General features: G+C 34.9%; 1 protein-coding gene across 2 annotated transcripts in view; it reads left to right on the top strand.

Annotated features, from left to right (window-relative positions):
- slc4a10b (solute carrier family 4 member 10b) overlaps positions 1–10,887 on the top strand; it is an 80,586-nt gene that overhangs the window by 9,724 nt on the left and 59,975 nt on the right. Inside the window, exon 1 of one of the 2 annotated variants that reach the window (XM_016468860.1) lies at positions 1,969–2,093. The exons of the other annotated variant lie outside the window; for it this stretch is intronic. Within the exon in view, the coding sequence (XP_016324346.1) occupies positions 2,055–2,093 (39 nt within the window). The 5' untranslated portion in view covers positions 1,969–2,054. Of the gene's footprint in view, positions 1–1,968; positions 2,094–10,887 lie in introns of those variants that run through there. 2 annotated transcript variants of the gene reach the window in all.

Genomic DNA, 10,887 nt, shown 5'->3' with positions numbered 1-10,887 from the left:
TATGTATATATATATATATATATATACACACACTGTATTTTTTACTGTATTTTTGATCAAAATATTGCAGTTTTGGTAAGACCTCTGAAAGAATTTTTCAAATGTTCAGAAAAACTTTTGAACCGCACACACAATCACACACATACACAAATATAGTTATTGTTATAGTTATCTTTAGTTATCATTCTTGGTGTGAACAGACCTTAATAGACTTCTTTCCAAAACATAAACAATTCTTACAGACCTTAAACATTTGAATGGTATTTTTGATAAGAAATGATATCTCCATTTTTATGTGATTTTGTCAATAACAATAATTAAATTACATTTTGCTGAGTGTGTTTTTGTGCTGGTACCTTGGCTGTTTTCAGCCTGTCATGGATAAAAAAATATGACACTAAAACCGCCAGTAGGTGGCGGCAAGTGCCTGTCTTAATGAGTGATTTATTGAATCACTCATTTAAACGATTAATTTGAAATGGCTGATTCATTTAGAAACAAAGCAAATGACTGTCTTTATGAATGGATCAAATGATTCATTCAAAAACATATTACCGTATTGGCCCGAATTTAAGACGACCCTGATTATAAGACGACCCCCCTTTTTCCAGATGTACCTTTTGGAAAAAGGCTTTTTAAAAACCAAATCTTGTTTTTTCTCAGTAAAACACATTTTGTCTTCAATTATTTTCATATTGCATATTTTTCCTATTTTAATTTTTGTTTTGAAAGTATGGTAAAAACTGGTAAAATGTACCAACAATCACATTTAAAAAATATACACTTTTTGATGTACCATAAAAAAAAAAAAAACAGGTAGCCCATCTGAATTAGGACATTTAGGCTATCCATCTAATAGTAGCCTACCAAAATCTTCTTAACAGTAGAAGTTAAATCTTACTGTAGTCTTCAAATCTGGGTACTGTCTTACGTTTTAAAATCACAAAGGGAGTTTGGTCCCATCAGGCTAACGTGACAGTCACGACTCGTGCAGCTGTAAGGTTTTCTTTTTCTTTTGTTTTTACTCGCGATCTTTACAACACACATTACATTACGTATTTCATGGCACACTCGTTTTATGCGTATTTGGCACCACCTATTGTTGTGGGTGTATTATTGACATGTCAAAGTCTAGACCCTGAATATAAGACGACCGCGTTTTTTCAGATGTATTTCCAAGAAAAAAACATCATCTTATATTCGGGTCAATATGGTAATTCACGAATGAAACACCGCAGTATTGCTATGGGATGCGCAAATGTTCTGTTTAGGCTTTGTTTGGAACTGTTTTCGTTGGCTAAACTAAAATGTAATTTACTCAATATTAACTTCTTTTTTGTTCAACTGTTGTATAAAATCAATATCACATTAGTGGTCATTTTTCCATGTCTGCTGTCTGTGATGTCACAGCTCAGGATAGTCACTTGTGAAGAGTCAATCAGTCAGTCGTTGTGTTCCTGTGACTTTAGATTGATGAGTCATGTTTTTGGCTGAGGTGATTGGCTCAAATAGTTCTTCCAGGGAGTCACACACATGCCAAGAACTGCCACTGAGACGAATGGAAACTCTAGCAGATAGTTTTCTCCAGGTATATTAGAGCTCATAGGTGAGAACCGTGAGTATAAAGAGAGAGAGAGCAAGGCACTCGGAGTCACACACATGCCAAGAACTGCCACTGAGACGAATGGAAACGCTAGCAGATAGTTTTCTCCAGGTATATTAGAGCTCATAGGTGAGAACCGTGAGTATAAAGAGAGAGAGAGCAAGGCACTTCCAGCATGCCTCTGGGGAGGAGGCGAGCAGAATACACTGGTGCAACACCGGGATGAGAAGCAGTTCCTCCCTATGAGAGAGAGACAGAATGAGATAAAGACATTGTAAGTTTGTATGGGAGAGACGCTGCTGATGTCACTGCTGTAATCGCTGCGTGTGTGTGTGTGCATGCATAAGTGTGTGTTTGTGTGTGCATGCGCTGAAGTTGACCTTCAGTTGAAGCGCATGCTGCATGAGGTGAAACCGTCCTGACTCAATCTGGAGCGAAAAACACCAGGGATATGCAGAATTTGGATCTTTACAGCCGACTGGACGCTCAGGTATGAGCGGCATGCTGGTTTTACTGGAGTTCAGGTTTTAGTGGCATCTGCTGCGTGCAAACATTGCCACGTTCTAGGATTTAGAAAATGCATGCATTTTTATGATGCCCTGGATTGTGTTATTGCAGTACTAATATTGCCAGATAATATGCATGATTTAGAGAATTAAATTTAGCTGTTGTTTGAACAGTGTGCAATAGTGCAAACTGCAGTAGTGCACTACAGAATTGTGGGTGATGTAGTCTGTGTATTGCAGAGGATGCAGCGTGTTTTCTGCAGGCTGAATGTCATTGATCAGATGCTGGGTTAGTGCTTTGGAGGAGGGGTGCAGGAAGCCTCTGCTGCTACAGTAAGAAGCAGGTTACATGCTGCAGATGTTGGCCAAGACCTCCCATAAATCCCGCACAGATCTCTGACACTGCTTTATCCCTCGCTTTCTTTCTAGGACTGTATACTATGAGAAAAAAAGGTACAAAACTGTCACTGGGATGTTACCCTTTCAAGGTATAAATATGTACGATATAAATATGTACACTGTATGTACTAATAAGTACTTTCAAAGAACTAATATGTACCATTTAGTAGGGATGCACCGATACCACTTTTTCTAGTACTCGCCCGATACCATACTTTTATTTTTGGTACTTGCCGATACCGAGTACCGATACCAATATTTTATTGCATTTGTAAATTTTTAAAATAATGGGTACAGAAACCAAAAGAGTATGTATATTGTTAGTTGGTTGGCTTCATTTATCAAATAGATACAGTCAAACCAAAATTTATTCAGATACCTTCAACATTTCTCACATTATCACAGTTTATTCGCTATAGTTTAGAAAATGGTAATAAAAAATAACAAGAACTCAAGAGTTAAACTGTGTCAGAACAAATTCAGCTTGGTAATGTTAGATAACATTGATAGAAAGGTATGTATGGCACTTAACACATGCTGTTTGGTATCGGGGCATTTTAACGAGTACGAGTACGAGTACCGGAGCTCAGTATCGGCCCGATACCGATACCAGTATCGGTATCGGTGCATCCCTACCATTTAGGGCTAAATAAGGTACAAAGCTTTTGTACCTTAGGGTACCATCTCATTGACAGCTTTGTAAAAAAAAATTCTGAGAGTGTAGTTACTACCTACACAGCATTTTAAGGCATTATTCCAAATATTATAATATTCCAAAATGTTCTAAGAAGCCTTTTTTTGGTTAAATTTTTTGCTAAATGTAGAAAAAAAATGTTACTAAAACTAACTAAAAATGTCATTAAATGCTGAAAATTATAGGTTAAAAATGCTTCAGTTGAATGAAAAATTAACTATTTTACAAATATTAAGTCAACACCAGTGCTATTTTAGTATCGCTGATATGTGTTTTTGTCATTTTTATTAGTTTTTGTCTATAATTTATATATTTCTGTTTATTAGTTTTACTAGTTTTATTAGTGCACTTCAAGTTAAACTGAGCGAAAATGAAAAATGTTGCATTGGCAATGAGCTGAAATAAAAATAAGTTAAAATTTTTAATATTTTGTTTTATTTCAGTTATTTTAGTTCAAGTAACGAAAATATTTCTCATGGTTTTAGTTTTAGTTAACGATAATAATGGCAACACATTACAACTATTTTATAGGCATTAATAATTTCCTCAACGCTCTAGGGCTGATAAAGTTTCCTTCAAATGTCTGCTCCATTAGCTAATCGGTGACTAATTTGTATTAATTTGTACAATCTTATTTGAATGTTTTCATTTGCTTGTCTTATGTTTAAGGGTGGGGTTAGGGATGGGACTTCATGTCTTTTTTTAAACAATTTTACATTTTCATATGATTCACATTGTTTGTTTATGTTTACTGTATATACTGTAGTTATGCATCAAATTCAGTCTTGCATAGCTAAAAGCTTGTTGCAATGCATTATGGTTTTGTTATTAGAATATAGAATGCTATTTAAAGGCTAAAAAAAAAACATTTCTTAGAACATTCAACAAGTACAAATAACATTATTAGGGCATTGTGAGAATGTTGTACGTTTTCACTCAACATTATGAGAATGTATATCATATTAATAAAGTTATAATAATGTTCCATAAACATTATTTTAAGAACGTTATGTCCTAACATTTATATAACTTTTAATACATGTTTGTGAAAGTTAGCTAGGCATGCACATTGACTGCATATTATATTATACAGTATAAGCCTTTTTAAAGCTTTTTGATCTCAAGAAACAATATATGGGACAGTTCGGCAAGCAGTTTTTGAGATTGTAGGATTTACCCATTGAAGTATATAGGACTTGGTCTTGGGTGCCCAAAATGTTCCTGGAGGTGTTGCAGATATGGCCACCGAGTGAACATGCTTTCCTTGAAAGGCCTTTGGCTCATCTATGGGCTGCTCCAGCATTTACTGCACTGACCTGCCCTCTATGGATTTGCTGTGCTGCAGCTGATAGTGATATTCTCCTCCATCTGCCCTTTGAGGATGCTCAATATAATTATCTGCTTCATCCAATTAAATCAATGCGAACCATCACGGGATGTTTGCTAATCTCTCCGCGCTCTGACTGCCCTCATGCTGCTTTAAAGAGATAGTTCAACTAAAAATGAAAAGTCTGTCATCATTTACTTACCCTCATGTCAGTCCAAACCTGTATGAGTGTCTTTATTTTGTGGAACGCGTTTCGAGGAACGATGGGGTCCAAAAATGTTGAACCCCAATGACTTTCATTGTGTGGACAAAAAAACGGAGACATTTTTCTAAATATCTTTGATCAGGGTGGATTTTGTTGGAAACCCATGATGCATTACAGTTGCAGACACCTATTAACTCAAAAAGCATTCTTCAGTCCATTTATAGTCTATAAGCTACATTTTATGTTATAATTTTATATTATGTAAATATGAAATGCAAATTTGAAGGTAGCATAGACATGTTTCTGAAAGTGAAGGCTGTAAGTAGAATAAATTGTATAAAATAGCTTCTTTTTTGGTCAAATTGTAACTTTAGACTATTTTAGACTCTCTCTCTCTCTCTCTCTCTCTCTATATATATATATAGATAGATAGATCCCAGCATGCTTTGGGTCAAGCTTGTAGTAGTAAAGCTTGTTTTGTGTTTTCAGTGTCAGTGTTCAAGGTCAGTGTTAGATGCATTGCAGTTGCAGACACCTATTAACTCAAAAAGCATTCTTCAGTCCATTTATAGTCTATAAGCAACATTTTATGTTATCATTTCTCTCTCTATATAGATAGATAAATAGATAGATCCCAGCATGCTTTGGGTCAAGCGTGTAGTAGTAAAGCTTGTTTTGTGTTTTGGCAGGTCAGTGTTAGATGTTACTTTGCCCAGAATCTTCTGTGAGTTTATCCTTTCACGAGGTTTAAGTGCACAAAAGTATTTTTTCCTGTGGCTAAGAGGATTTCATGTCAATTTGTGTCCATTTTCTGTAAGTAAACAGCATTAAAATTAAGCTGATTGCTCTTTCTGTTATTTTGGGGGAAATCCAAATTCTTTTCTTTGGAAATTTCCACAAAAGTGAGATTATATTCAGTAATAATGGACCTGAATACTGAGAAAATAAAAACTAATTATTCAAGTGTTATTTTGCAGATACTTTGCTTCTAAAATTATACCAAAGCAGTCTCTTTCAGCCAGCTGGAACCTATCTGATCCACAAGAGAATATAGCCATGAAAAACAAGATGGTCTCGTCCACTTTGCAGCTTCATCTGGCCAAGAAATGAAACGTCTGTGACTGACATGTTAACTGGGCAATCACAGTTTTGTTTTTTATGTGCCGTATATGAAATATAGCGAAGTAAAATCTACAATTCTGCTTATGAACTGTATGTCTAGTTTGTTTGATTCCAAGCTAACAGGGAACATTCTCACAACGTTCTGACAAGGTTTTCTGAAAACGACGAACAAGCGTTCTTCTGGCAACATTAATATTACTAGTTATTAATAATATTATTAGTTTCTGGTTCTCAAAATATTAGGGTATTCACAGAACTTTTTTTGAATTCCATTTTCTAAATGTTACTTATTTCAGAATGTACAGAGGACATTAAAATGTAACATTCCCATAACGTTTGCAAAATTTAAAATTGAATGTTTCCATAATGTTGGCAGAAACAAACATTTTTAAAATATTTTAAAAGCTGGATGTTGCAGAGGACATTCAGAATGTTTCATAACTAATTGGGAACATTAGCAAAACATTCGTTTTTAAACTTCTGACAAGGTTCTTTGAACGCTTTCTTCCAGCAATATTAATATAACTTTAAAAATCTTCATAACATTTTCGCAAAATGTTAGCGCAAAAATGTTATTTATGCATTGTTCACAGAACGTTGGTTTGAATTCCGTTTTTTTTAAATGTTACTTGATTTAGAATGTTCAGATAACATTTAAAAGTAACATTCTCGTTATGTTTGCAAAATGATCAAAATTGAACATTTGTCATACCGTTTACTAAACGAACATTTTTAACATGTAAAAAAAAAAAAACTGGAGGTTTTGAACATTCAAAGTACATTCAGAATGTTTTCAAAACTTAAAAAGAATGTTTGAACTTTGGCCAATGTTCTGAAAAGGTTCTCTGAAAGTTTTAAAGTTGTAACATAAATAGAATGTTTGTTCAGAGTTAATCTGGTCTTTAAAAATGTTCTCAAAATGTGCACAAACATGTTATTTATACATCATTCATGGAACGTTATTCTGAATTTTTTGTTTTTTGTTTTTTTAAATGTTGTTTTAGAAGGTTGAAACATCATTCTAAAGTAACATTTCCATAATGTTTTCAAAATGATAAAATTGAACATTTGGTTACATTTGCAAAAAACAAATAAAAAACTGAACATTCAGAATGTTCTCATAACTGAATGTGAACATTAGCAAAACGTTCTTAGAACAAATCTTTGTTAGGCTGCTGGATATTCAAATACACCTTTGCAAAGACACTAGAGTGAAAGGTGTGGTCCAGAAGTGTTCTTCATAACAGCCTGGTACCTTGTAAACATGACATTGCAGGGCTGTGCTGCCGGCAGCAGCATTGATCTGAGTGTGCAGGCATCCTGAAGTATTGGGTCGGTGACATGGAACCTGCACCGTTTATAGATCTGACAGGAAAGTGCTTCTTTTAAGCGCTTGGAACGGTCAGGCCATCTATCGCAGAGGTGTATTGACTGCAGGATGCAGAACATACAGCTGCTATTTATAGCCATCGCACAGACCAGCTTTATGAGACACCCACATTTTATTGCTCAGAGGTTGTTCTGTCATAGCTCAGGGGTATTTAATGGAGACTTATGATTCTTTCAAGTTTTGACACTATCCTTCAATACTTTGTGGTCAGTAAGTTAATTAATGCTTTTATTCAGCAAGGATACATTAATTAAAAGTGACAGTAAAGACATTTATAATATTACAAATGATGTCTATTTAAAATAAATGCTGTTCTTTTGAACATTTATATTACTCAAAGTGGTTTCTAATATGAAACGGCACAACTGTTTTCACAATTGATATTAATAATCAGAAATGTGTCTTGAGCAGCAAATCAGCATATTATAATGATTTCTGAAGGATCATGTGACACTGAAGACTGGAGTAATGATGCTGAAAATTCAGCTTTGATCACAGAAATAAATTACATTTTATAATATATTCACGTAGAAAACATTTATTTTAAATTATAATAATATTGTACTATTTTTACTGTATTTTTGATCAAATAAATGCAGCCTTGCAGAAGCAGAAGAGACTTCTTTCAGAACCTCTCTAAAAAAAACTTACCAACCCCAAAACTTTGGACGGTAGTGCATTTCCATCATTTATTAAGAATAAAACTAAATATAAAAGTTGTTGTAAGAATATAGAGCTATTGTATAAAATTAATGTGGATAGCAGTCTTGGAAAAATTGGATAAGAAACATTTGACATCATATATCATGATATAGAGATTTCTCACATTTTTGTTCATTATGGGCTTTTTCCTCACGGTAAAACATCTGAGAAGACTTTAGCAAGGATCTCTATTTCCTCTCTATTTAATCTCTTTTTTTTTCTCGTGTAGTTGAGATATTAAAGCTTAGTCTGGAGTTTTTGGGGAATTTTAAAAATACTTTCTTGTGTTTCAGTTTTGTATTTCATCTTCAAAAAATGTAAATATTGTGACTCTTTGAAACTTTTAAAACATTGATGTGTTTGTTTGAGCATCTGGTGTGAGTTTGGCGTGGGACTGTTTGTTCGTTTGACCAATGGCAGATGGACAGTGTCATTATTTTTGCTCTTCATTTTGGTGATGCTGCACTTCAGCTTTAAAGAGATCTCATTTGTATTTTACTGTACTGAGGCTTGTGTCTGCTCTGTTCCCTCACATGAACCTGTGAGTGTGTGTAGTGTGTCGTCTCTTTACAGCATTACAGTGTAGGATGTGTGCAGATCCACACAGAAGGAGAGAGTGTGGCAGTTTTGTCATAAAAAGAGAGGATTCAGAATAAAGAAATTAGACCTCATGCAGATTACATGCTATTCATATTTTAGGCAGGGCAAAAGGCACTCATCTGAACGAACGCCTTGTGTGACAGAGAGAGAGAATATCTGAACTTTATGCCATTTTAAAGAAATCAAGACTATGGCTGCAATATAACAAAGAGTGAAAAATTTAAGGGGGTCTGAATACTTTCCGTACCCACTGTATATATATATAGGTCTGTGTATATATCAATTTATCACTATCATCATTTCTATTTTTTTCAATCTCATAATCATTCAGTCTTGCTTTTCCATAATTAGCCATATTTATTGATTTGTTTTGACAATAAACAGATTCATGCTGATTCTAAGCAATTTTGAAAATATGATTATTGAAATAAAATAACAGATGCAAAATATGACAGGATTCATTTTTTATTCATGTTGTAGAACAAAATTTGAACATCTCTTTAAACAGTGTTAACCATAGACCAGCGTTTAGGCACAAACAAAAGAGCATTTATCAGTATGATTGTGCTGTAAGTGAATCTGATTCGCATCAAAGTTACAGTTCTGTGCTCATTTACACACATTTACATAAGTTCACAGGAATAACACACAATTACACTCTCACACATATGTGCGTATGCGTGCACACACACACACACACACACACACACACACTCCGTCGACTAGAAGGTGCCCTTGGCAGAGAGGAAAGCAAAACACAATTTAGTTTCGAAACTCACAATACACACACTCTTTACTGTGTATTTGACATCTAACATTTCAATTTCAGTTGTTATCTCACTGATATATATGTGTATTGTACACCATATGAAAGTGTTTTTATTTAAGAGATACCGTTTTTGGCATGGCATCCCTTGTGTAACAGTAGTAAACGGCTGAGACTTGTGTGTGCAGTGATTGGAAAACTTGGCAGGCAAAGACGCAGATGTGATAATCACCTCTTACGTAACGCTGACACAGTAATGCAACTTCCGAGTCTCCATTTCCCTCAGCTGAACTTAGACCTTACAGCACTATATTCCATCTCCATCCACAGGCTGTCAGCCTCCGAGCGCTCCTGAATCAGTATCCGTAGCATTTTGAGAGTGTGGACTCACTCGTGATAACACAAGTCCTTCTCACACACACTGATTGACATGAAATTGACAAACGGAAGAGGAAAGTGCAAGCGTTCTCTAATTTGAACTGTGAATCACAGGCGTCATTTACAGGCTTTTCTGCCATGGATGATTTGGTCCCCACAGCTTCATGAAATAGGTTGGGACTGGGATGTATGCAAAAAATTTTTTTTACAATTTTTGGGCATAGGTTTTTATTTTATTAGCGGGGATTTACAATGAGATGCAGTGGTGCTTGAATTTGGTATTTTCAGTTTTTATTATGTTCACTTTGGCACTCATCAAAGTCAGCAGATAGGAAATACTTTTAAAAGCATTCCAAAATGTGTCACTGGTAAAACATCTGCATCAGTATAATGAAATCTTTGTCATTTATACTGTATGATGCTGGGAATAGGCCTAATTGTATTTCATCGAAATTAATGGTTACTTTTAAGTGGATGTTAATGGGGAAACATGCTTTTTATTTGTGGTGCTTCGGATTAAGTGATAAAATGCAGTTGCAAATATTTTACAAAATATACATATCTCTGTGCCAATAAAATGTGCAAAACGTCATGCTTTGCTATCAAATTATATGTAATATCTAAATTAATTGAACTTATGGTTTTCCTTGCATTTCTGAGGCACTCGAGTTCCTGAACATGTTGAATGATGGGATACGCTTAGCCTCAGACACCGCTCCAAAGTAGTATTAGAGATAGTGTGGATATAGTGTGTTAAGAACGCTGATCTTTGAACCAAATGTCTAACATGAGAGAGTCCTGAACACTTCTTGTCACATGCACACACTCTCAAGTGGCCAAGACCACAAGTGTGGGTATACAGACAAGTCCTATGCTAAGCACAGCTTACACTAAATTTTCTAGTAACACTTTTCCCAGCTTTTGTTTCAGTGAAATGATAAAACAAAATGCAAACAAATGTGTTCTTATCCAAACTATTTAAAGTAAAAATAATATTACAATCTATCCAACTGCCCATAATTGATCATTGTAGCATTTGGACCAATCAGACACACAATTGTTCATTAGATTTAACAAAACAATTATTCATTAGATTAACAAACAATTACAAACCCCCTCACCCAACACCAGACTCGGTGCCTATATGTCTGTGAATGACGTCCAGGCCCCTGGTTACCATGGCAACCAGGACACC

The sequence above is a fragment of the Sinocyclocheilus anshuiensis genome, unplaced genomic scaffold (assembly GCF_001515605.1).
Source record: "Sinocyclocheilus anshuiensis isolate Anshui unplaced genomic scaffold, SAMN03320099.WGS_v1.1 scaffold680, whole genome shotgun sequence".
Classification (NCBI taxonomy): domain Eukaryota; kingdom Metazoa; phylum Chordata; class Actinopteri; order Cypriniformes; family Cyprinidae; genus Sinocyclocheilus; species Sinocyclocheilus anshuiensis.
Note: the sequence above shows the minus strand (reverse complement) of the source record. Positions and strands in the feature narration are given on the sequence as shown.